Source organism: Oncorhynchus gorbuscha, linkage group LG19 (assembly GCF_021184085.1).
Source record: "Oncorhynchus gorbuscha isolate QuinsamMale2020 ecotype Even-year linkage group LG19, OgorEven_v1.0, whole genome shotgun sequence".
NCBI lineage: Eukaryota > Metazoa > Chordata > Actinopteri > Salmoniformes > Salmonidae > Oncorhynchus > Oncorhynchus gorbuscha.
In genome coordinates, this window is record NC_060191.1 from 45,742,323 (window position 1) to 45,769,055 (window position 26,733).

Genomic DNA, 26,733 nt, shown 5'->3' on the forward strand with positions numbered 1-26,733 from the left:
TGTACACTGTCGAAAGGGGAAACAATGATGCTGCAAACGTATTTGATAATAAAAATATATTTCTGTTTATCCACAAAAACATATGTATCACAAGCTGGCTTCCGGGCCCAGAAAGCATATTTCTGGACTAAAAAGGACTTTGATTCTGCATGCACCACATGTAAAAATAACAGTTCTGGGTCTTTCAATTAATAAATGGGGCCAATGTGTGACAAACATGATTTTCATGCAGTTCCACGTGTATTTAAAGTAATAAAAGTGAATACAGTTGAAGTCAGAAGTTTACATACACTTAGGTTGAGTAATTATAACTCATTTTTTAACCACTCCACAAATTTCTTGTTAACAAACTATAGTTTTGGCAAATCAGTCAGGACATCTACTTTGTGCATGACACAAGTCATTTATAATTCACAGTATCACAATTCCATGACACAGGACGTTTTCCAACAATTGTTTAGACACAGCGAAATAAATCACAATTCCAGTGGGTCAGAAGTTTACATACACTAAGTTGACTGCCTTTAAACAGCTTGGCTAGGCTAATTGACATAATTTGAGTCAATTAGAGGTGTACCTGTGGATGTATTTCAAGGCCTACCATCAAACTCAGTGCCTCTTTGCTTGACATCATGGGATAAATCAAGAAATCAGCCAAGACTTCAAAAAATAATGTTTTGCTCCACAAGTCTGGCTCATCCTTGGGAGCAATTAACTATCGCCTGAAGGTACCACATTCATCTGTGCAAACAATAGTATGCGAGTATAAACACCATGGAACCACGCAGCAGTCATACCGCTCAGGAAGGAGATGCGTTCTGTCTCCTAGAGATGAACGTACTTTGGTGTGAAGAGTGCAAATCAATCCCAGAACAACAGCAAAGGACCTTGTGAAGATGCTGGAGGAAACGGGTACAAAAGTATCTTTATCCACAGTATAAAGAGTCCTATAAATCGACAACCTGAAAGGCCGCTCAGCAAGGAAGAAGCCACTGCTCCAAAACCACCGTAAAGCCAGACTACTTTCTGGAGAAATGTTCTCTGGTCTGATGAAACAAAAATATAACTGTTTTGCCATAATGAACATACTTTGTTTGGAGGAAAAGGGGGAAGCTTGCAAGCTGAAGAACACCATCCTAGGTTAAGGACACCAAGGCATGGTATTGGATTAGGCAATCAAAAAGCCCTGACCTCAATCCTATAGAAAATTAGTGGGCAGAACTGAAAAGGTGTGTGCGAGCAGTGATGGCCTACAAAACCTGACTCAGTTACACCAGCTCTGCCAGGAGGAATGGGCCAAAATTCACCCAACTTATTGTGCGAAGCTTGTGGAAGGCTACCCAAAACATTTGACCCAAGTTAAACAATTTAAAGGCAATGCTACCAAATACTAATTGAGTGTAAGTAAACTTCTGACCCACTGGGAATGTGATGAAATAAATAAAAGCTGAAATCATTCTCTACTATTATTCTGACATTTCACATTCTTAAAATAAAGTGGTGATCCTAACTGACCTAAGATAGTGAATTGTTACTGAGATTTAATATCAGGAATTGTGAAAAACAGTTTAAATGTAATTGGTTAAGGTGTATGTAAACTTCTGACTTCAACTGTATGCAAATTGGCCCCTAACTCCACCTAAACGGCATAGGCCTAGGACTATACATCCTTTAAAATCAGGGTAAATAAAGACATTGGCAAGTCAAACTCAGTGACTTGCAGGTACTTTTTCCAAGCATTTCATTGTAATTGTCAAGGACCTCCATGGTATACAACCTTATTTATACAATTGTACATATACGGCCTAATATATATATAACCCCTCCCCCCAAAAAGCATGCAAAAAAGTAGATCATTGCCACTAAGAATAATGCATTATTTAGGCCTTGCCAAGCCATCAATATTTTGAATATCACTACATTAAAAAATGTGAAAAATAATGTGGAAATTGCCTTACTAAATAGATTGGATGCATGCATGGTGATTTTACTGTAGCCTATGTGGCCGACCCAGGGACACATAAATCCAAGGATAGGGGTAGCATTAATCTCACTGTCGCTGTTTTTATAATGAGAAAGTAGGCTACTTCAAGCTCCTTGTATTGCGTAAAATTGCAGGTGTAACATGGTAAATAAACTGTATTTGACATGTTTCATTACCAGATAGCATTACATAGCCACTAACTTGGGTGTTGCGCAATAATCCATCCAACACAATTTCACACAGTAGACAGTACAAGCCCAGGCACAGAAACATTAACTCATTACTTTAAGGCTTTCTCTGTTAAATGTAAAGGTGACCCGGCTGTAAATCAACATCAATGACTTATCAACAGCTGTTACAAGTTGTCCAGTGTAAGAAATCCTCAGTGGTACTCTAGTTTATAGAAAGACCCTTCTGTGGGACAGTATGCCGCCACCACACACACCTTGGGCAGTATGGCTTTCAGTATAAGAAGATATCCAGAAACGGCTTGTCCAATTCAAATCCCTGATCTCGTTAAAGAAACTTCCTGGAATTGTTGGCTAGTACCACTGCCATTAGTTAATACAATGCTGTCCCATTGGCATTACACCCAAGTCATAGACAGTTCTCTGCTACCACATGGAAAGCAGAACCGGAGCGCCAAATCTAGGACCAAAAGGTTCCCCAACAGCTTCTACCCACAAGCCATTAGACTGCTGGACAATGTATAAAAATCACCACCAGACAATTTACATTGGCACACCACCACCCCCCCCCACCCAACTTTCTGTTTGTTTGTTACCTATGCATAGTCACTTCACCCCCACCTACATGTACAGAATACCTAAACTAGCCTGTACCCATGCACACTGACTCTGTACTGGTGCCCCCTGTATATAGCCTCATTATTGTGTTACTTTTTATTTTCGCCTACTTGGTAAATATTTTCTTCTCCTTGAACTGCACTGTTGGTTAAGGGCTTGTACAGTTGAAGTCGGACGTTTACATACACTTAGGTTGAAGTCATTAAAAAAATTGTTTTTCTACCACTCCGCAAATTTCTTGTTAATTAACAAACTATAATTTTGGCAAGTCAGTTAGGACATCTACCTTGTGCATGACACAAGTCATTTTTAAACTGTTAACAGACATTTTACTGTATCACAATTCCAGCGGGTCAGAAGTTTACACTAAATTGACTGTGCCTTTAAACAGCTTGGAAAATTCCGGAAATGTATGTCATGGCTTTAGAAGTTTCCGATAGGCTAATTGACATCATTAGAGTCTATTGGAGTTGTACCTGTGGATGTATTTCAAGGCCTACCTTCAAACTCAGTGCCTCTTTGCTTGACATCATGGGGAAATCTAAATAAATAAGCCAAGACCTCGGAAAAACAATTGTAGACCTCCACAAGTATGGTTCATCCTTGGAAGCATGAAGGTACCACGTTCATCTGTACAAACAATAGTACTCAAGTTTAAACACCATGGGACCAGGCAGCCATCATACCGCTCATGAAGGAGTCTCCTAGAGATGAACGTACTTTGGTGTGAAGAGTGCAAATCAATCCCAGAACAACAGCAAAGGACCTTGTGAAGATGCTGGAGGAAACGGGTACAAAAGTATCTTTATCCACAGTATAACGAGTCCTATAAATCGACAACCTGAAAGGCCGCTCAGCAAGGAAGAAGCCACTGCTCCAAAACCACCGTAAAGCCAGACTACTTTCTGGAGAAATGTCCTCTGGTCTGATGAAACAAAAATATAACTGTTTGGCCATAATGACCATAGTTATGTTTGGAGGAAAAATGGGTAACCTTGCAAGCCGAAGAACAGCATCCCAACCTGAAGCACGTTGGTGGCAGCACCATGTTGTGGGGGTACTTTGCTGCAGGAAGGACTGGTGCACTATACAAAATAGATGGCATCAAAATGGTTTAAAGACAACAAAGTCATGGTATTAGAGTGGCCATCACAAAGCCCTGACCTCAGTCCTAAAGAAAATGTGTAGGCAGAACTGAAAAAACGTGTGCGAGCAAGGAGGCCTACAAACCGGACTCCGTTACACCAGCTTCGTCAGGACGACTGGGCCAAAATTCACCCAACTTATTGTGCGAAGCTAGTGGAAGGCTACCCGAAACGTTTGACCCAAATACACAATTTAAAAGGCAATGCCACCAAATACCAATAGAGTGGATGTAAACGTCTGACCCACTGGGAATGTGATGAAAGAAATTAAAAGCTGAAATCATTCCTTACTATTATTCTGACATTACACATTCTTAAAATAAAGTGGTGATTCAAACTGACACATGACAGCGAATGTTTACTAGGATTAAATGACAGGAATTGTGAAAAACTGAGTTTAAATGTATTTGACTAAGGTATGTAAACTTACGACTTCAACTGTAAGTAAGCATTTCATGATAAAGTCTACACTTGTTGTATTCGGCACATGTGGAAAATAAAGATTGATTTGAATACAACTCTGTCCCATTGACATAAAGACATCTCTGGTTCACCTTAGTCTGAGTCGTTTAGATAAAGGCTTGTTGGATCTCTGGGTATTAGAACCTCTGGTTTCTAGTGTCCCACAACCCACTGGGGCTGTTGCTTCATGGCAACGATCAGATAATTCGCTGTCGGACCGCCCCCTCGTCACTCCGCCCTCCGCCTGTCATTGCACTGTTGCCTGGCAACAAAGCAGAGAATTCTGGCGGGAAACAGAACATTATGAATTTCAGTTTGCAATTTAATTTCCCATCATTCCAATTCTGCTTCCTCTCCCCATCCTCATCCTTTCAGACTCACCTGTCATTTCAGTGGCACTGGTCTGGCTTTGGCATGAGTCTGGGGACGCTGGGCTGGGGGTTGGGACCTTGCTACTAGCCTCCTCAGCAGCAGGGTTAGCATTAGAAATATGGCTGACTTTAGCAATAGGGTTATCATTAGCTTTAGCATCAAGGCTAGCATTTGCATTGGTCGTTTTGTCACTAGCATTGAAGGTAGCTGCGGTGCTCTTCTTTCCGTCCGTGACATCAGTCTTCACCAGACATAGCATCTGAAGCAGTCCCATGGCATCAAAGTCCTCCCCCTCACACACACCCTTCCTCCTCAACAACTCCAACACCTACAACACAGAGCTATACAGTTACACATAGAGAAACAGATTTGGCAGGGCCTTCAAATCCCCCTAAAGTTACACAGCGGTACCATTGAGAGCATATTGACTGGCTGCAACACTGCTTGGTATGGCAACTGCACTGGGGCCAAGCTCCCTGCCATCCAGGACCTCTATCAGGCGGTGTGAAAGGAAGGCCTGGAAAATTGTTAAAGTCTCCAGCCACGCAATGTCATAGACTGTTCTCTCTGCTTCCACGCAGCAGTACTGGAGCAACCAGTCTGACACCAACAGGCTCCTCCTTATCCCCAGGCCATAACACTGCTAAGTAACTAACAAAATGGCTACACAGACTATCTACATCGACCATTCTAACTCTATGCACCCTACACACTCCCAAGACAATCTGCTCTCACACACACATTTAACTGACTCTACACGCACTCACATTAACAATCATATGCACTGCTCCTACTCTGTTTATCCTGATGCCTAGTCACCTTACCCCTATACATATCTACCCCTGCCACACTAGTATCCCTAAACATTGTAAATATGGTGTTGGCACTGACCATGGAACTGATCTATATAGCTAACTTATGTTCTTATTTCTAGTGTGTTTTTGTTATAGTTTTTGCTATAGTACTACTGATATTCATTATTGCATTGTTGGGAAAGATCAAGCAAGATAGGCATTTCACTGTACTTGTGCATGTAACAATAAAAACTTGAAACTCCACCACCTACAACACAGCACTATACACACACCTTCATGTACTTGTAGGACTTGAGCTCGCTGAGGTTTTCTTCCAGGAAGAGGAAGTAGAGCGTCAGGTCATCCCATTGGCCCTGCGGGAGGGGCAGAACACTGATGGTGGGCAGTGATTGGTAGGACTTCAGGAAATGGGTGTGTGATTGAAAGAAGGGGCGCAGAGCAGAGTATATCACCACGGGAACCAGCATGGCGTACACCAGCAGGTTAACAAAGCTGAAATCACAATCCAGTAAACCTTATTTAAAAAGGGAACAACAAAAATGACTGACTAAAAGATAAAAATGTGGTGTAAAAACCTTAGCAAAGTGAATACTCCCACGGCGACCAGCTTGCACTGTAATTGGTCGGGGATTGAGGTGTCATTGGCCAGGAGTCCGGTACGCAGGGAACAGCCGAACTGTGGGCAGGATCACAATGTAGAACCAATAAGTTAGCCAGATAACTCACAGCACAAGATCAATAAGTTAGGGTCAGGGTTAGTTACCTGGTCAGTGAGGGAGGCGAGGCGGAGGTAGTAGCCCAGGTAGACACAGGCCAGAAGCAACGTGAGCAGGTTGAGGCCTCGACACAGCAGGTAGCGCCACAACACCACGACACTCTTCCTCTTGGTCAGCAGATACTGCTCCACCACCGGGTACATGAAACAGCCCTCAGTAGGGTCGGACACACCACTGGAGAGAGAGACAGAGAGAGTTAGCAGTGGTGGAGGACAGACCCATTGGAATGGATGAATGGAACAGTATCAAACACTTCAAACGTTCTCCATGTGTTTGACTACGTTCCATTAATTTCATTCCAGCCATTCAGTCGGTTTCTTCTGTTCGGTGCCTAATGAATACAACCTAGTTAGCCTACCTGTCTGTATGTTCTCCAGCAGTGGCCATGCGTTTAGCCAGAGTGACAGCACGGTTGTAGCAGCGGTCGAGCTCTTCTATGATGAAGCTGAGGTCTGACTGAAGCAGAGGAGAGGCAGAGAAACGCCAGAACACCGCTGGACTATACATAATTACTGCTACCAGCAGCAGGATATAGGGGAAGAACTGAGAGAGCGGGGGAAGGGAGAGAGAAAGGAGGGTGGACAAAGGGCGAGAGGAAGGAGAAGAGAACGGTTAAGTGTTAGTTCCCTATGTGTGTCCTTGTGTAGCCATAAGTGTATGGCTGTGTGTGTGTGTGGGTGTGTGTGTGTGTTACCTTGTGTAGCCATAAGGGTAGTGTGTGAGTGTGTAGGGCTGCCCAGCAGTAGGAGTCTACATACATGGCCTGACGCCAGGAAAAGTTAGCTGGAGGGAAACAGCTGATCTGAACACCTGGGAGACAGACAGAAAACACACACACTGAATAATCACCAAGTGATAGCATCATCATTTATAATTTAGTGATTAATTAATACACACAAGTAGCTTCCCCCACACCCGTGACCTTACTCACCCACAGAGACCTCCTGGGCGAAGGCTAGAGAGATAAGGAGGAGAGGGAGTCCCACCGCCACGCACGTCACCATCTTGTCCATGGCTAGCTCAGTGCGCACGGCGCGGTACCTTGCCTGACCCGGCTCCTTCAGGAGGAAATCGCTAAACACATACTCTGTAGCGACGTGGGCGATAGCCATCTCTGGCTCGGTTGTCTACTTAGCAGAGATCGACCCACTGTTACTTTTCTAAACTAGTTTACCCTCGTCCCTCGCGAGCTCGAAATGACAACACTGCAGTTGAAACTGAAAGACTCACAATTGAAATGTTGACAACAGCTAGCTACGCCACGGGTAAAATTAATGTAATTGAGTGTGGCACGTGTACTGTACGCTTGGCCCAACAACAAATCAAGTCATGCTGTGAATGGACCTAGCAAAATACACTTTCTGGTTGAAATTAGCTACCTGTGCTGTAAAATCTTTGGTGGTGCACAAAAAAGCAATTGCTGTGAACCAATTTAAATGCGAGAGTTGTATATCCTTTCTGAGAGGGGGTAAGGCCGTCGCGTAGATTGCATATATAAGACGTCCCAAGGATTCCGGAAATAAGGTATACTTAAATGTAACGCTTAGCCCCGCCCCCAATAACTTCCCAGTGTGCCTTGCCTTTTGGATTGAATTGTAAAGTTTACCACCCATGACTGTATTTGTTAGTGATTGAGAGATACTTGTTGAATTCGGTAATTTACTTTATTGTTGTCTTATTTTTTTTATTTTTTTATTCAACCTGCAGTAGAGCGTGTTGGGAAAAAAGTTAATATATCATATATTTTTTAAATCTAGTTGGTGGGACTTCTCATTTAGATTTGAGTCCATACCACAAACATTTGAAGTAATAATGACTTTTCATTGACTTTGAGTTGAAGTTACTACAGGTGTTTTTCTAAAAAATGCCTTGGAGTTTATAGTGTACTCCCTTGCTTTCTTTATTATTTCCTTTTTTCCTAAATGTCTTTCACTGTGTCACCTGAATCACTCGCAAAAGTCAACAGGACACTGCAGTTGCACTGACTTAAACGTAATAAACTGTTCCATCCTCTCTGCATGCACTGTAGCTACTGTACATGTTGTTATTGTGTCTAACGGGAGCTGTGCTATTACCTGAGGCCTGAGGGAGAGAGCGTGAGGTGTCCTGAGAATACAAAACATGCTCTTTCCATAACATAGACTGACCATGTGAAAGCTATGATCCCTTATTGATGTCACTTGTTAAATCTACTTCAGTCAAAGTAGATGATAGGAAAGAGACAGTGCCATTCAGAGAGTGAATAGGAAAGACAAATAATGTACAGTTGAAGTCGGAAGTTTACATACACCTTAGTCAAATACATTTAAACTCAGTTTTTCACAATTCCTTACATTTAATCCTAGTAAAAATGTCCTCACAGGTCAGTTAGGATCACCACTTTATTTTAAGAATGTGAAATGTCAGAATAATAGTAGAGAGAATTATTTATTTCAGATGTTATTTCTTTCATCACATTCCCAGTGGGTCAGAGGTTTACATACACTCAATTAGTATTTGGTAGTATTGCCTTTAAAATGTTTAACTTGAGTCAAATCTTGTTTCGAGTAGCCTTCCACAAAGCTTCCCACAATAAGTTGGGTGAATTTTGGCCCATTCCTCCTGAGCTGGTGTAACGGAGTTGGGTTTGTAGGCATCCTTGCTCGCACACGCTTTTTCAGTTCTGCCCACACATTTTCTATAGGATTGAGGTCAGGGCTTTATGATGGCCACTCCAAAAGCGTGACTTTTTTGTCCTTACGCCATTTTGCCACAACTTTGGGAGTATGCTTGGGGTCATTGTCCATTTGGAAGACCCATTTGCAACCAAGCTTTAACTTCCTGACTGATGTCTTGTATGTTGCTTCAATATATCCACGTAATTTTCCTCCCTCATGATGCCATCTATTTTGCGAAGTAAAATAGAAGTCCCTCCTGCAGCAAAGCACCCCCACAACATCATGCTGCCACCCCCGTGCTTCACAGTTGGGATTCTGTTCTTTGGCTTACAAGCCTCCCCCGTTTTTCTGAGGTCTTGGCTGATTTCTTTTGATTTTCCCATGATGTCAAGCAAAGAGGCACTGAGTTTGAAGGTAGGCCTTGAAATACATCCACAGGTACACATCTAATTGACTCAAATTATGTCAATTAGTCTATGAGAAGATTATAAAGCCATGACACAATTTTCTGGAATTTTCCAAGCTGTTTAAAGGCACAGTCAACTTGTATGTAAACTTCTGACCCACTGGAATTGTGATACAGTGAATTATAAGTGAAATAATCTGTCTGTAAACAATTGTTGGAAAAATTACATGTGTCATGCACAATATAGATATCCTAACCGACTTGCCAAAACTGTAGTTCGTTAACAAGAAATTTGTGGAATGGTTGAAAAACAAGTTTTAATGACTCCAACCTAAGTGTATGTAAACTTCCGACGCAATTGTAAGTGCCTTTGAACAGGTATGGTAGTAGGTAGGGGTGTGGACAAAATTAGTATTGTAATGGATACGGGCAATTTTCTGGATACGATTATGATCCGAGTATTTTATGTAATTTCGTGATAAGAAAAAAAACATTATTTTCGGGTGCAAGTAAGCATCTATCTTTACATTACATTTTACATTTAAGTCCAGACGCTCTTATTTTACAAATTGGTGCATTCACCTTATGACATCCAGTGGGACAGATAACAATAGTGCATCTAAAAAAGGGATTATTATTATTCCTTAAAGAGGTGGGGTTTCAGGTGCAAGGTGGTGATTGAGCATCGTGAGGGAGTTTGTTCCACCATTACAGTTTTCAGTGGTAGGGAGGCGAGCAGGCCAGGTGGATCAGTGCCCTGTCTGACTCATGTCAGTCTGTCACAGAGTTTCTAAACCATAATGTACTGTATTTTAGTCAGTCATGTAGAGGTTCTACGTGGTCTAAATAAATAAATAACACAGACACACACCCCCTAAACTGCTCCTAATCTGCAGTAAAAACGTGCAGGGAGGTATTTTGCCAACATCTATACTGAACAAAAATATAAACGCAACATGCAATCATTTCAACGATTTTACTGAGTTACAGTTCATATAAGGAAATCAGTCAATTTAAATAAATTCATTAGACCCTAATCTCTGGACCCATGACAGCGCCTAGGAGGGCATAGGCTGATCCACTAGGGGGGGGGCAGGCCCAGCCAAGCGGAATGAGTTTATCCACACAAAAGGGTTTTATTACAGACAGCAATACTCCTCAACTTCATCAACTGTTCAGATGACTGGTCTCAGATAATCTGGCCAAATTCTCTAAAATGACATTTGAGGCGGCTTATGGTAGAGAAATTAACATTCAATTATCTGGTAACAGCTCTGGGGGACATTCCTGCAGTCAGCATGCCAATTGCACGCTCACTCAAAACTTGAAACATCTGTGGCATTGTGTGACAAAACTAAACCTTTTATAGTGGCCTTTTATTGTCCCCAGCACAAGGTGCAACTGTGTAATGATCATGCTGTTTAATCAGCTTCTTGATATGCTGCACCTGTCAGGTGGGTGGATTATCTTGGCAAAGGAGATGTAGACAGGGATGTAAACAACTATAATAATTGAGGCTGTTCTGTGGGAAAAAGGGGGTGGTGCAACTCAATATTAGGAAGGTCAAATCAAATCGTATTAGTCACACATACAACAGGTGAAATGCTTACTTTACTACAAGCCCCTAACCAACAATGCAGTTAGATATGAATAAGAAATAAAAGTAACAAGTAATTAAATAGCAGCAGTAAAATAGCAATAGTGAGACTATACACAGGGGGGTACCTGTACAGAGTCAATGTGCGGGGGCACTGGTTAGTTGAGGTAATATGTACATGTAGGTAGAGTTATTAAAGTGACTATGCATAGATGATAACAACAGAGAGTAGCAGCGGTGTAAAAGGGATAGGGGGCAATGCAAATAGTCTGGGTAGCCATTTTGTGCTCTAAATGTTTGGGTGTACTCAGTGTATATTACATATGCCACTTGGCAGACGCTTTTATCCAAAGCAACGTATGCATTTTACATAAGGGTGTTCCTACGAATCGAACCCACTATCCTGGCGTGGCAAGCTCCATGCACCATGCGCTTAGCCTGACGATTCACACTAAATTCTTCTAAATTCTTCTGCTGCTCTGTCATTCGCTATATACAGTCTTTTGAGACTGCCATTATTGAAGTTGTGCGTGGTGATTAGGGGCGTTGTACAAAACAGTCATCAGCGATTGAATCGTCTCTAACCAATCAGAGGATCAAAGCCAAGTACACATTTTCAAACCTGCGTGTTACCAGAGATACTAGATAAAGTGACAAGACGCTTGTGTCTCTGCCCTAACAATAGGATTCGTTGTCCACAGAGCGGACCCGCGGGCTGTCAAGCTCCCGCCTATTCCTCTCTTTGGATTGATGGATACATCTCTCTATTTGAATACTTTTTAAAATATTCGATGAGGGGTATTGACGTCAAACGCCTGTATTAAATGAGAAGTGAGATGCTATGCTAGCCTCATGAATATGCATAGACGTCTCGAATATCAACAGAGACAACTCTGATATAAAATGTTTTTTTCTCAATGTTGCCGGGATGTCACGTACATCACACTTATATCAGTACACTCGTAACAACCTAAGCATTACAAAACTTATATTAGATAAAATAAGCCTCGCGTATAAAAATAGCTATTCATTTTTATCTTGACTAAAAGTCTGCAAAACAAAGGAGTTGATTGTTGACTTCAAGAAGCAGAGGAGGGAACATGCCCGATCGACATCAATGGGACTGCAGTAGATCGAGTCACGAGCTTTGAGTTCCTCAGCCTCCACATCACCAGAGGACTTCAGCCTCCACATCACAGAGGATTTGGAAAGGACCAACAACATCACCACTCTTCTCAAGAGGGCGCAACAGCGTCTCTACTTCCTAGTGGCTGAAAAAAATCGGTTGCATCACGGCCTGGTATGGGAATTGCTCCGTTTATGACCGCAAGGCCCTCCAGCAGGCAGTGAAGACACTCCAGTACATCACAGGGACCATGCTCCCACCCATCCAGGACATCTACTTGTACATCTATGGTACATCTTCTCTCCCTAACCATCGGGCAGACGGTATCAGAGCATGAGGTCTGATACCAACAGGCTCAGAGACAGTTTATATCTAATAAAACATTTTTTGAACAGGACTGACCAGCTGCTCTGATTCTCCACACCTTAGCACACATGCACTCACTCATACACAGAGACATACACACATATACATTCAGGCTACACACATATCACAACTGCTTTTACCAGACCCTAAACCTCAGTTTATACATTTCCCCCCTTCCCCACGTGTAAATATTGAACTGTAAATTGTGCCTTCCAGTATTACACGTATGCTAAAATATGTAATCTATTCTACTGAGCAATTTACTTTATTTTCGTATTCTTAGCTTTTATTATTTCTTATTGTTGTTACATTGTCGAGAAAATGACCTCCAAGTAAGCATTTGGTTGGACGATGTATACCAACAACAAAAACAAGAAACTTTAAACTAAATTTGACACTCTCTCAAAAAAACTCTTCGCTTGCTTAATAATTATTGATTGATCTGCTTAACCTGGAGAGATTTTGAGCAGAGTATAAACCCACTCCCTTCGCCTTTTCCTTTCTGGTTTTACCCACGTGTTCTGGCTCTGGCCCAACCAATAGGTTTCTGGACCAATCAGACGGCGCCAAATGTGTTCGCTTTCGGGGAAGAGTAGGGGAGATGCTCAGATCCAGTCTTATTGCGAAGAAGACTAACATCCAAAGGGAGTGATGTAGCGTTTGGCGGAGAAAGGAGTCTGGGTAGCCAGGCAACCATGCTCAACCTACAAACTGAGCAATAGAAGGCCCTCCCCTCATCTCTCAGGCTCCTCTCATAACTAATCATTTTTCAATATGCATTTTTATTTATTTGTTATTTTATTTCACCTTTATGGTTACATTTGTTGTATCCCAAATAGAGCTGGAATGATAAAGCGCAAAACACCGACAACGACATTGCTTTGCTCTTATACCGATGTGATTTGACTAATGTTCCTGTAGATTGTTCTAAAACCATTATTTGGTCCAAAGTAATAGCTTATGCATCATGTTGATTACTGCTATGAAAGGCTGCTCTGTGAGCGAGCCTCGCTTCCTCTCCCAACTGGCTCGGGGAGGAGAGAGAGATGCATTCTGATAAACACAAGCATACGACAGTTGTCAAAATGCAACTGCCGGAAAAATAAAATTTTCAAAGCAACTACTGTTGCACTAGTTAGTTACAGCGAGGAGAGTCACAGGCTATCAATATATTATTTATTTATAATCTGTCAATATTGAGTTAATAGCACCACTTTACTAGTATGCCTAATGCTACATCTAGTAACACGATCATATTGAGAGTTAGCAATATAGCTGAGTGTTTAGAGTTCCCACTTCCTCAGATAGGGCCCCATTACAACTTAGAAAATTACACATTTTTGAAGCAAGCCTTTCCTATGCACTTCTCAGTAGTTGGTATTTAGACTTACCGTATGAAGGTGCATAATGGGCATTGCAGGCGTGGTTCCCTTGTGCGCGCTGAATAAACGTACGCTGAAAACCCTCCCACATGCTGGCCAACATATTTTCTCTTCAAGTTTTCATTCAATAGGGGTTTCAGTACATTTATCTTAAATCATTCCATTAAATACTGTGTACCTTTTAATTAGAATTGTGTCGACAGACTCAATAGAATATATCGAGAGAAAAGGTTCAAAATATTAGATCAATGAAAGAAAGACATCTAAATATATGCATATTCGTCTCCGTTTCAGCACCAATTGGTAAATAAAAAAATAATCTGATTTTTAGGGTTAGAAAATGATTTATGATTCATAAAAAACAGGGTTTGAGAATCTTTATGCACAAAAGAAAATGGTGGTTTGATAAATTCTGAAAAGTGCCATATTCAGTTCTTCAACCCATGGTAATGTTGTAATGTTGGAAGATTACTGTACATATAATTATAATAGGGAGAAGAGTGTACGATAGTAGGCTATATTGGCCCGGTTCCACAAAGGGGGCTAAATGGTGGAGGCCCTGTTTGCACTTGACCCAGAAAGCCATAACTTTTTAGATGTGAAAAAGGTGAAAGCCCTGCTGGATCTAAGTTTTACAGATTTGGTGGAAGCTGTGTTTAGTCTCACTACAGTTTTTGCAGACTGAAATCACCCACTGTGGCTCCAATGAGGACAAATGAACCCCTCTTGATATCCTGCAATGATTCTCTGGGCCTCTCTCTGCTGTGCTTACTGCACTGGAACATGGGCTGGAACATGAGCTGACTTTTGGGGAGTCCATAGTTACATTCAAGAACACACACGTTGACAAACGTGTTCAGTCAGCACAGAAGAGGCAAGCGACACCCGAGGAAAACTAAACTCATCCAACTGGCATTTGAGGGGGATCTTACAGGAAGTTTTCTGGAAGAATGGAATAATCGATTACTCAGGCCTATCCACAGAGCTCAGGGTGGGAATCGGGTCCTTGGTCAATAATATAATAATAATAATAATAATAATATATGCCATTTAGCAGACGCTTTTATCCAAAGCGACTTACAGTCATGTGTGCATACATTCTACGTATGGGTGGTCCCGGGAATCGAACCCACTACCCTGGTGTTACAAGCGCCATGCTCTACCAACTGAGCTACAGAAGGACCACTAGGCCAATATGCACAAAGATGATAATTCTGATCATTCTTGCACATTAAAATATCCATCATGCATTCTCTGGATATGTTCGATGAAATCGCTTACTTTTTGACTACCATCTCAGTTGTCTTGCTTGGCACTGGGAGAAAATTGTTTGGAGCCCTGCCGCTAATGTAAAGTAGCTGTCAGAAGTCAATGATAAATTGGCCCACATGGAAAACGAAAGGCATAGTAACTGTAAATTACTTGGTAATAAGAAATAATATTACTTCCATGACAGAATTCAAAAACAATTTTGGACTGACCAATGGAGACATTTTCAAATTCATGCAACTTCGACCTGAAATCTATTGGAAATTAGAGCAATGTTAAGGGAATCCTATTTGAATCAGAAAAGGATACTCATATGATAGGTAAGCCATACAAACCCTTGCAGAGAGCCTCCCCAATTGACAGTCTCTTAAAAAAGTATATAAACTATTGGAACCAAGACTTAAAAATAACTGATATTGGCATAAGATGGAGGGAGTGTTGGAACCTAACTAATGAAATGAGTTACCGAAAATGTATGCATAATCCAGTATAAACTAATGTATAGAATTGATTATACAAGAGACAAAATTCAAACATGTTACAGCACAACTACATAGTCATGTCTTATGTGTACAGCTAACAACACTCATGTCTTAAGTATAAAACTAACAATGACTCAATAATTAATGCATAGCCACTGGAAAGATTGATAAATCAAAATTAAAGTTCAAATCCCCGAGCTGACAAGGTACAAATCTGTTGTTCTGCCCCTGAACAGGCAGTTAACCCACTGTTTCTAGGCCGTCATTGAAAATAAGAATTTGTTCTTAACTGACTTGCCTAGTTAAATAAAATGTAGAATACCAAATTAGTGCACTAGGCTTTTATTACTTATGTATGAGCAGAAAAAATACTCCTTAGCAGAGAGGGGAGCAAAATACACCCCTAAAATATAATATTTTGGGGGGTGGAGGGGGCACACATACTTCCCGCAGCTGTGCCCCTATTAGATTATGTTTTGCTTTCACTTTTTCAGGCTGGGGCAAAGGGGGAGAACTGTAGCCCTTGTCAGGCAAGCCCTCTTCTGGCTCATCGTGACTTACTTGATGACTTTGAACTGTTTGTCCCTTGTAGAAAATATGTTAACAGAGAAGATTACAAAACTGTTCCACCAGTTCAACTCTTTGGGGTCGGGGATCTCGCTGTCGCCATATTTGATTTTGTTGATTAGTCAAACATGGTTGTTGGAGGCACATAACGAACAGAACAGCAAGCGTGTGGAGGTGGCTGGAGAAATTGGACGTGAAAATGGCGGAAGCCGATGATGAAGTGAATTGTGAATCTAATAGGGGTAGAATCAAGGAGAATTGGAATATTGTCCAAAAGAAAGGAAAAGGGAGCAAAGTAGAGTACAGAGAAGAGAATGTCACTTCGTATCTTGTAGGAGTACGGTTTGTAAATGAGGAACAGCTGAACGAATTACCAATCTTGAGGAATCCATTTGAAATATCCAAACTGTTGTAGAGAGTGCTGGGAAGAGTGAAGGTTGTGATGATCACTAGAGGCGGGTTTGTTTAGATTTTTTGTGCTTCTGAGGAATAGAAAAAAATGTGTGTTGCATCTCACCCGATTTGATAAGTTTGAAGTGTCGTGTGTGTCTCTTAGGAACAGGGCACATCTCAAGGGGGTTATATCTGGCATATTGTAAGTATATGGTGACGAGATAAAAAGCAATATTCCAGGAGTAATTGATGCAAGTCCGATAAATCGTAGGTGAATGAAGAATCGTAGGTGAATGAAGAAAACTGAGTTTATCTGTTATTTTGTTTGTTAATATGGTGTTTCTCCCTACTCAAGTGCAGTTAGAGTATATTAACTACATAGTCAGAGCATTTATCCCAAGACCAATTGAGTTCGGATCATTGTAAAGGTTTTAGTCATGTAGCAAGTGTTTCCCGAAAGGATAAGCCGAGATGTCCAAGTTGTGTAAATGATCATATTACACAGGAGCCCAACATTTTTTAAAGGTTAGGAAGGTGGACCTTTATAGTTATGGTATATAATGGCACTGCCAAGGTGGAGAGAAGGTCCATGAAGATAGAAATCATAGTGATTGCGGCGGTTCATGGGGCTGAAAGATTTCTCAGTAAAGGAGTTATGCAATATTGGTACAAGCCGTACCACCCTCTCAAGTCCTAGAGCCGGATAATGGAGATATGGAGATCTAAAAGGAGGAAGAAGTGGGAGTTTTGTTTGTTTTGGCAATGTACTCTTTTTAATAGGATGGATTAAATTATGTTTCACTATTACGTATGGATACAAATATACATATATATGTATATATGTATATTTGTGTGTATATATATATATATATATATATAAATGATGGTTTCAAATCATGGTTTCAAACTGTCCAGTTGGTGGCGACAATACACCTTTTGGGGTTGTTGTCCGCCATAAAATCCACAGAAGAAGAAGGAGGCGCATGACACTGACAGCCTCTTGTCAGCAAAGCTTGAAATCCAGCTCCAACAGCTAAAAAGACAGACGTCAGACGTTGATCGCCTCCTTCACTAGACAAGAGTTTGTCGTCTAACGTTAGTGGGTAATGTATCAGATTTAGATGGCTTTTGATTGACAAAATGTCTCTAGTTTATGTTTGTTTTCATGATAGCTAGCGAAACACCAAGAGTAAAGTACACACAATTGACTAACTAATTTGCTTGCTTGTTATCCAAGCAGAGGAGCTAGATGTTATTGCCTGACATCTCATGAGACACAGTACTGTTTTTTCGTTACAAACCTAGCTAGGTAGTTACAGTAATGGAAATGTTTGCCTTTGCCTGCCAGCCTCCTTATGCAAAAGTATCGTAACGAGTTATGCTAGTTAGCTAAATAGTTAACTGTTGTTAAGATTCTCAACTATTGCTTCCTTGAATTTAGCTATTGATAATTAATTAGTATCATTGAACCTTTGCCAGCTAGGTCAAAATGTATGTATTTTCTTGTTTTCTTGACAGACATGGAGGAAGCCAATCAAGATGCCTTTGACAGAGCCAGGCTGCAGGTGATCAAAGACGGCTATGAGAAGGCATTTGAGTGCATCAATAGAGGCCTGACCGAGGATGAAGCTGGCCACAAGGCCCAGGCCCTGGCCCAGTACACAAAGGGACGCCAGCACCTCCTCAGGGCCATCAGTGTGCCCTCACAGGGGCACGAGTGTGTGGGGTGCTCCTGGGAGTCAGCTCGCCAGATGCAGCACAAGATGCAGGAGACTCTGAACAACATCACCACTCGATTGGCGGTCCTAGAGACTAGCCCAGACCCTGAAATCCCACCACCTCTAGATGCCTCTAATGGAGTCCCCGGGACAGCATCTAACTCTTACCTTTACCCCAAACTGGAGAAGGAGAAACCAGAGCAGCGATCTCCACCCAAGCTACTAATGACTAATTGCCAGGCTGGAGCTGTGGGAGACATTGTGTCTCCCTCCCTGCCTCTTTCTCCCACTAGACAGCCTGTGGTGCCTGGCGATCTGCCCCCAGCCTACTCCTCCCAGGCGGCTGATGGCCACCTGACTATCTCCTACGGGACAGAATCTGGAGAGATGTCGCTGGTAGGAGAGGAGTTTTACAGCCACATGTCCCCCTCTCCTCAGAGCCTGGGGGAGGATGGAGAGGAACTCTTCTTCCTGTCTCACGGGGTACAGATGTTCTTTGTCACACCTGACGGCCAGGTCAGCGCTCCCTCCTACCCAGGGTACCTGCGGATGGTCAAGTTCACCAGCCAGCAGTCAGAGAGAGTGCCCAACCGCCCACCAGCCTTCCTGCAGGTAAGAGGGATGGGGGGGGGTGATGAATTCTAGTCACTGTCTACGTGTTGTTTAAAATAGTGTCAGCACTTATTGTATTCAGCATTTCAGTGTGTGATGAAATCACAGGGTTCTTGGAATCTGTTTCCTTGACCTCTCTATCTGTTGTGCACTCTAACACAATTTCATCATTAATGGTTTGCTCTGCCTCAGCTCATAAACTCCATCTTGTCATACATTTACATACAGGTGTGTGTGTGTGTGTGTGTGGTGTGTGTGTGTTGTTTAGAATAGGGTTGGGCTCCTGTGTGTGTGGGATAGGCTATCAGAAGCACTGCAGCCAGATAATGATCTGTGTCCTGCATCATGTGATGAGTGACTCAGTGGCCCTAATCTCAGGCAGGAGTTCGCTATGATGTCATGGTGGGAAAAACCCCAGTAGCCATCGGGTCAGGTTCAGAGATCTGTGTTACAGCAGAGAGACAGACAGTCATTCCATATAAACTTCCTACACTGTCCTGTGTGATTGGCTGTACTGTTGATGGGTTATACTGTTCATGTATTCCAGGTGTGTGATTGGCTGTACCCACTGATGGCCACTGACTCCCCTGTCCTGCTGTGTAACACAGGGGTGTTCATGTTCCCGAACATGATGGAGTCTGCCGCGGGATCCTACGTGGGCGTTGTGCTGTCCTCTGAACTGCCTGTTGAAGACAGACAACTGTTCCAGGACATGCTGTCCCAGATGACAGACCTCAGGGTGCAGGTGAGCTGCTGAGGCTGTGTCTCAAATGTCACTCTATTCCCTATATAGTGCACTATATTTGACCAGGGCCCATAGGGTCCTGCTCTCTGACTGGCCCATATGAAGGTGTCTAGGGGTTGGCTGAATGTCCCGAGGAATGGTAATAGAGTAATAAACGCATCTCTCTGGCAGATGGTTTTGTCAATTCCAGGTGTATTTGAGTCATTGAAAGATGTTAAAGGTACCAAAGAAATGCCAAACCACCACACCATGACACGTGTCCTTGTGCAGAAGGTTATGGACCCTGCATGAAAAGAATGACAGGGTTGCCTACATCCATTCTTAATCAGCAGTTCAGATTCAGGAAGAGTGACTATTTCCAAGTGTTCTTTGTTTTCTTACATTCCACTGGGATCATTGGCAGGGATATAAGGTTAAAATGAGGGATTTGGCCCAAAATAGAACACTATTTCCTTCATAGTGTCCTACCGTTGACCAGAGCCTGGTCAAAATAGTGCACAACATACAGAATAGTGTACCATTTAGTATGGTAGTAGATTAACATAAGCTATTCTGCTCTCTAGCCTCAATAATGACTCTGATTGGTCGAGATTTCTGGTGTTATTCCAGAACTACTGATGATGTAAATGCTGCTCTATTCTGATGTGAAAATGTCTGCTTGCTGCTGTAAGGCGCTCTACTTCACCTGCTGGTCTTGGGCCAGAACTCTATGGAACCTGGTCCCAAGTAGTGCTCTATGTAGGATAGAGGTCGACCGATTATGATTTTTCAACGCCGATACCGATTATTGGACGCTTTTTTTAAATATGGAGGGTAGCCTAGTGGTTAGAGCGTTGGACTAGTAACCGAAAGGTCGCAAGTTCAAATCCCCGAGCTGACAAGGTATAAATCTGTCGTTCTGCCCCTGAACAGGCAGTTAACCCACTGTTCCTAGGCCGTCATTGAAAATAAGAATTTGTTCTCACCTGACCTATATATATATATATATATATATAAAATGCATATATACTTGTGTATTGATTTTAAGAAAGGCATTGATGTTTATGGTTGTACACATTGGAGCAATGACAGTTGTTGATTGTTTGTTTTTTATAAGATAAGTTTAATGCTAGCTAGCAACTTACCTTGGCTTACTGCATCTGCGTAACAGGCAGTCTCCTCGTGGAGTGCAATGTAATCAGGTGGTTAGAGCGTTGGACTAGTTAACTGTAAGGTTGCAAGATTGGTTCCCCCGAGCTGACAAGGTAAAAATCTGTCGTTCTGCCCCTGAACGAGACAGAACGTTTCTAGGCCCGTCATTGAAAATAATAATGTGATCTTAACTGACTTGCCAAGTTAAATAAAGGTGTAAAAAAAATATATTTAAAAAACACACACACACGTCACCCAAAAATACAGATTTCCGATTGTTGTGAACTTGAAATCGGCCATTCCGATTAATCGGTCGACCTCTTATGTAGGACATAGGGTGCCATTTGGCATACAACACTAAAGGCTCTACTGCACTGCTTGCTCCCTGAATACACCTCAGCAGTTAGGAAATTTAGAACAACAGGCAGATGAAGTGCATTAATGTGTGCTAATGCTCTTATCTGGCTAGAACACAACACAGCCTCCGTAGTCATCACAGTGATGGAGTCAGAGCAACAGTATTCAGCCAGGCTCTGACTGAGGGCATGTTGTTGATAAACTACCTGTCACATGGACAGCTGCTTCTGGAATGGAATCCAATAAGCAAGTAGGCTTTTCATGAGCACATATTTAATATATGTACATTTAGGAGGTTGTGTCTTGTCGAGAATAGCAATGATGGTGTTAGAACATTACCCCTCTGTCTGTTTTCCTCAAGCAAGGAGACATCTGAAATGTGTCTGGTGACTATGTCTTTGTTTAGAGGAGAATGAGACGTTGTTATCAGGATGGGGATAGAGGGAGAGGAGGTACCCTAGGGTAGCAGGAGGCAACTATTAGGGGGTTACTAGGTGGTTACTAGGAGGGTAAGGCATTTGAGGTTACTATGAGGCAGGGTCTGCTAGGCTCCAGCTAGGCTAACCAGTCCTGTAACAGCGGTAAGTTACAGAAAACGAAGAGGACCGTGACAACGAAGCAGAGTTAATCAAACTTTGTTCTTCTGCCAATGCTGTACGTATGCACCAGCAGGTGTCATAAAACCACTGTTGCAAAACACCATATTAATACAAGTCCTGCTGCTGCAGGCTCCAAATGAGGCAGCAGACGGCATCAACCTGAGCCAGAAGGTGTCCCTCGCTCCCCTCGAGGAAGAAGAAGACCCAGCAGCAGGAGAGGAGGAGAAGAACCTGCCAGAGTGGAGTGAGAAGGTGGCCAGTGGCATCCTCACAGGTCAGACCCAGGGCCCTAACCCCTACAACCCTAACCCGAGGCTGTAGGGGTTAGGGTTAAAGTTGTATACTGTGTATCACTCACTCACACCTACTGTGTTTTTTTTCCATCCAGGGGCATCGTTGTTGAGCTGGGGCCTGGTGAAGGGGGCTGAGTTCACTGGCACAGCCATCCAAAAGGGGGCCTCGAAACTGCGGGAGCACATCACCCCCGAGGACAAGCCAGCCCATGTCAGCCCCTCCGTCTCCAAGGGATTGCATGTAGCCAAACAGGCCACCGGGGGCGCTGTCCGCGTCAGCCAGTTCCTGGGTGGGAAGTGTGTCTGACTGATTGCTTCAGGTGTTGGAAGGAGTTGACTGTCTGATTGGATGTGGATGGGTGTATCGTGTGTGCTGTTGTGTTAATAGTGGACGTTGTATTATGACGGGGTATGCTGTTGTGTTAATAGTGGACGTTGTGTTATGACGGGGTGTGTGTTGTGTGTAGTGGACGGCGTGTGTATGGTGGCAGGGTGTGTGGGTAAGGAGCTGGCTCCCCATGTGAAGAAACATGGAAGCAAGTTGGTCCCAGAGTCCATGAAGAAAGACAAAGATGGACGATCCAACATCGATGGCGCCATGGTGGTGGCTGCCAGTGGAGTTCAAGGTACACATAGTCACTGTTGCGGTTGTTATAGTCACTAGGCTAGTGATTGTGATTGTACAGGACAAGCCAGAACGACACGAACGTTGGCCGTGCGCAGTAGTTCACCTGCTGGCTGTCAACAAACGGTGGAGATTCAATGTAGAATCTACGAGAAATGAATAGATAATGACTGCCGATGTTTTGGTCAGAGGCGATGGGACGGCCACCTGCTACGCGTGGCCGCCGTTCGTATCGGTCTGTCTTATCCTTAAGGATGGTTCACATGGATGATGTGCCCCCTATTCTACCAAGTGTGGTCATTGTTGTGGTTCCTGTGTTTCTACCTGAAGGCTTCGCTACCATGTGGACTGGTTTGGAAGTAGCAGCAAAGAACATCACCGTCTCTGTTGCCTCCGAAACCGTCAACACTGTCAAGCATAAGTAGGTCTTTCTCTGTACACTTCAACCAACGTGTGTTGTCTGTGCTCTTCTCAATCAACATGGGTGCATCTCAAATGGCACCCGATGAGCCTATGGGTCCTGGTCAAAAGTAGTGCACTATATAGGGAATAGGGTACCATTTGAGATGCAATCATGTCAAAATAAATATATATGTTGTATTGTCACACACCGGATAGGTGCAGTGAAATGTGTTGTTTTACACGGTCAGCCATAGTAGTACGGCACCCCTGGAGTTAATTAGGGTTAAGTGCCTTGCTCAAGGACATATCAACAGAATTTTTCACCTTCTCAGGTTGGGCATTCAAACCAGCAACAGTTTCGGTTACTGGACCAACGCTCTAACCACTAGGCTACCTGCCGAATGTATTCTGTGCTTGGTTCATTCACCATGTGTGATTGGTAGTACTACTTGCTTGACTGTTTACATTTGCTCCTGTCCACCCAGCTCTGATGTGTATGTCTGTTACTTTGCTTTCTAGATCAGGTTTTGCTAAACACTCGTGTTTTATAAGCAAAAACAAGCAAGCACTTACTGTACATTTCCCTCTTCCACTTATTTTTCAGATTTAGGGGTCTACAAAACATCTTAGACCCACCTAATGACAAGAAGACATGTATTTTCTCTTGAATGAACCCTCCTTAACAGTAACGAGCAGCATGGTCATAGCCTCTGTTTCTGGATGGTCTGAATGTACAGCTGTTAGATTCACCTCTACTCTCTAAACAGTCTACTCTTCTATCCTACTGGGCTATGCACCTGTAATTCATCATGAAGCTTACTCTGATTTCTCTGGTTTCTCTGGTTTCTAACTAACCAATTCTTATTCCTTACTTCATTGAAAACAATATAACTATTCCTAATGCATAATCATCGTATGAATTGATGCAATTATTGCATTTATGTGTGTTATATGTGCAATCACCAGCCCCACAATATAATCAGTTGTATATTTACAGATTACTGAATAGTCAGACAACTTGAATAATTCTGTTGAATGCATGCTCTGCATGGGTGGGGGCTTTATTCCTACTTGCATGTTGTTGCTGTCCTTTATTTTCCCTATAATTGCCCTCACCCCCCCCCCGTGTCACTCCCTCAGCCTTCCCTCTCTCACTAGTTGGTTGTGTGTGATTGATTATAAGGTATGGGGTAGCAGCCGGCCAGGCCACAGACCATGCTGTGAACTCTGCCATTAACATGGGCGTCACCGCCTTCAACATTGACAACCTGGGCATCAAAGCTGCGGTGAAGAAGACTGGCAAACAGACGGCTGTGGCCATTCTGCAGGACTACCAGCTACAGGACCCTAACACTAACCAGAAACAAGTGGAGAAACGGGACAAATAGGCCCCATCCAGGAATAAGTTTTATGTCCCAAATGGCACCCTATTCCCTAAATAGTCACTACTTTGGACCAGAGCAAAATATAGAGAATAGGGTGTGTTTTAGGACACAGTCAACCCCAAGCCCCATGACACTTACCCCAGTCCTACCCACAGAGCACTGGTGTAGATATGAGAGGACTGGATAGGTGTGAGCAAAACGGCAAAACTTCTACTTGCCTAGTCTGTCATAGGGAAAGGCTGAGGTACTACCATATTGATTAAACGTGTCCATTTTCTTTCAGATGATACCCTAGTGCCTAGAGGGTAGAGGCTAGGACTTGCGTCCCAAATGGCACCCTATTCCCAATGTATAGTGCACAAAGGGAATGAGGTGCCATTTGGGATGCACCCATGTCCTCCTCTCTTTCCTTTAGAGCCTTAATTAACACACAATTTGTATTCTTCTATAAAGAAATCTATACATTATTTACAATACATATTTTATATTTACATACTAGTTGACTAATAGCCTATAGATATGTTACCAGTGTTTGATACAACTGTTAAGCACTTCAATCTTTATAATGAATGGTATGACATTATAATGTCATTAATATAATAACTAGGAGGAACATTATGTAGGTAGGCTGATGTATTATTGCTAAATGATTTGTCTGCAAGACACTGGAATAGAATAAGTCACGTATGTGATAGAAATATAAACTGATAACAGGATTCTTTTTTTTTTTTTGTTTTGTTACATTTCAAGACTACTGCTGTTGACCTATTGTAGTAATACTGTAGTAACAGTAGTAGTATTACTGCAGTAGTACTGTAGCCAGCAGCAGCATGCTAACTATGTGCTATAAGAATACATGTTTGGGTTCATTTTAATCAATGAAATAATGTTAATGTGTGAAACAAGATGAATCCAAGCATGCACAGGAATATGTGTAGTTTGTATAGCTGCTGAGGGTACTGGATAAGATTGAACAAGGTATACTCTTGTCATATGACTTTGTAATGCAGAGGAAAGAATCATTCCAAACGTAGAACCAGGGGAGTGTTGAACTGGTTTGAGAATGATCCTTGGCTTGCTTCGTATGCCTTAACCAGTTACTACATGCTCTATGCTACTCTAACCAAACAAGGCCACGCTACTTTCATCTTGGTTGTACTTGTTAAAGCTGTGATATTAATTTTCTATGAAAGTACACTTTTTTTTCACGTGATGCAAAGAAAGGGATATATTTTTTTTTAACTATGACTCCTGGAAGAAATGATTATGGCAAAATTATAGCTATAAATACATCAACTGTTTTGGCACAATCTGTACGTCTGTGGGAAGTTTTGGAGTGTGTGTTTTAAGATTAGTGTCGCTGTACATGTTATGTTCTCAACATACTGTATTTAACTTGTAATGCTGTCTACCATTCATGATTGACCTTGGGCTGATGTTGATTCAACATGAATTGTCTTCAGTAATATTTCCCCTTAAGGGTTTAAGTGAAGGCAGACTGTCTTTCTGGTGTGAATTTGAAATATCATGCAGGCATTGAATACACACCAGCATTCTTTTCAAAATAATGTCTCTGTGCTTCTGTGGCCCTATGTGATCAAATAGTCACACGGTCTGATGATAAACGAAATATCTGATGGGTAATAAAAAGCTATTGAAGAATGAGTTGTATATCATTAGTTTCCTTGTTTTGGATAGAGCATGTCACATGTCTGTCTGTCTACTACATAATGGAGCATTTTCACGCAAACACCACTCACTTTACCTGGCAATCAAATCAAGATAGTGAAATAGGATCATTTTCAAATGTTTTGCAGCACGTTATCCTGAATGCAAAGGAGCTCATTCCAATTAGTTTGATCACATTCAATCCAAGTAAGTTTTCTTTAAATTGTTTATGCAATTTCAAATGGAAGCATGTTTGTTTTATTAACAAGGATTAATGAGTAGAAAGCCGAGGCCACCATTATTATTAGGCTGCATTACTCCTCAATCACAATACCATATCACTACTATTATTTGAAGTTTAAGACCTAGTATATTTTGTTCACGATTGACATTTGAGTTGTGTGTTTTTGTCAATTTGTGATCAAGACAGACATGGCTTGTAGCGCTGAAAGCCACCCTGTATCTGATGGGTTCTTGATAAAGAGCAGAGTGAATTTCTTTCTGCTCAAAATGAAATGATAGGCTATGTATGTCACACACCATCGGTCCATCACTGAGAAGGTTGAGAAGATCCATAGATGCTGAAATGATAG

At 42.2% G+C, this 26,733-nt stretch overlaps 2 protein-coding genes across 4 annotated transcripts; one reads left to right on the top strand and one right to left on the bottom strand.

The window, feature by feature from the left end:
• Positions 1 to 4,315: 4,315 nt before the first annotated feature.
• LOC124005283 (pannexin-1-like) lies at positions 4,316 to 7,894 on the bottom strand. Its single transcript, XM_046314398.1, has 8 exons — positions 7,292 to 7,894; positions 7,055 to 7,170; positions 6,719 to 6,903; positions 6,348 to 6,534; positions 6,160 to 6,260; positions 5,857 to 6,076; positions 4,779 to 5,097; positions 4,316 to 4,680 (listed from the first exon to the last, which is right to left on the bottom strand). The coding sequence occupies exons 1-8, from the start codon at positions 7,470 to 7,472 to the stop codon at positions 4,595 to 4,597; spliced, it is 1,395 nt and encodes a 464-aa protein (XP_046170354.1). The 5' UTR covers positions 7,473 to 7,894; the 3' UTR covers positions 4,316 to 4,594.
• Positions 7,895 to 17,570: 9,676 nt separating this feature from the next.
• On the top strand, positions 17,571 to 26,137 carry LOC124005284 (spartin-like). 3 transcript variants are annotated; one of them, XM_046314399.1, is made up of 8 exons: positions 17,571 to 17,708; positions 18,124 to 18,935; positions 19,483 to 19,680; positions 21,897 to 22,041; positions 22,156 to 22,350; positions 22,528 to 22,686; positions 23,016 to 23,106; positions 24,271 to 26,137. In XM_046314399.1, exons 2-8 carry the CDS (start codon positions 18,126 to 18,128, stop codon positions 24,473 to 24,475), a joined length of 1,803 nt encoding a protein of 600 aa, XP_046170355.1. In that variant the 5' UTR covers positions 17,571 to 17,708; positions 18,124 to 18,125; the 3' UTR covers positions 24,476 to 26,137. The 3 variants fall into 3 exon arrangements, with proteins under 3 accessions (XP_046170355.1, XP_046170358.1, XP_046170356.1); XM_046314402.1 differs by having other exon boundaries at positions 23,692 to 24,411; XM_046314400.1 differs by having other exon boundaries at positions 17,613 to 17,704.
• Positions 26,138 to 26,733: the final 596 nt, after the last annotated feature.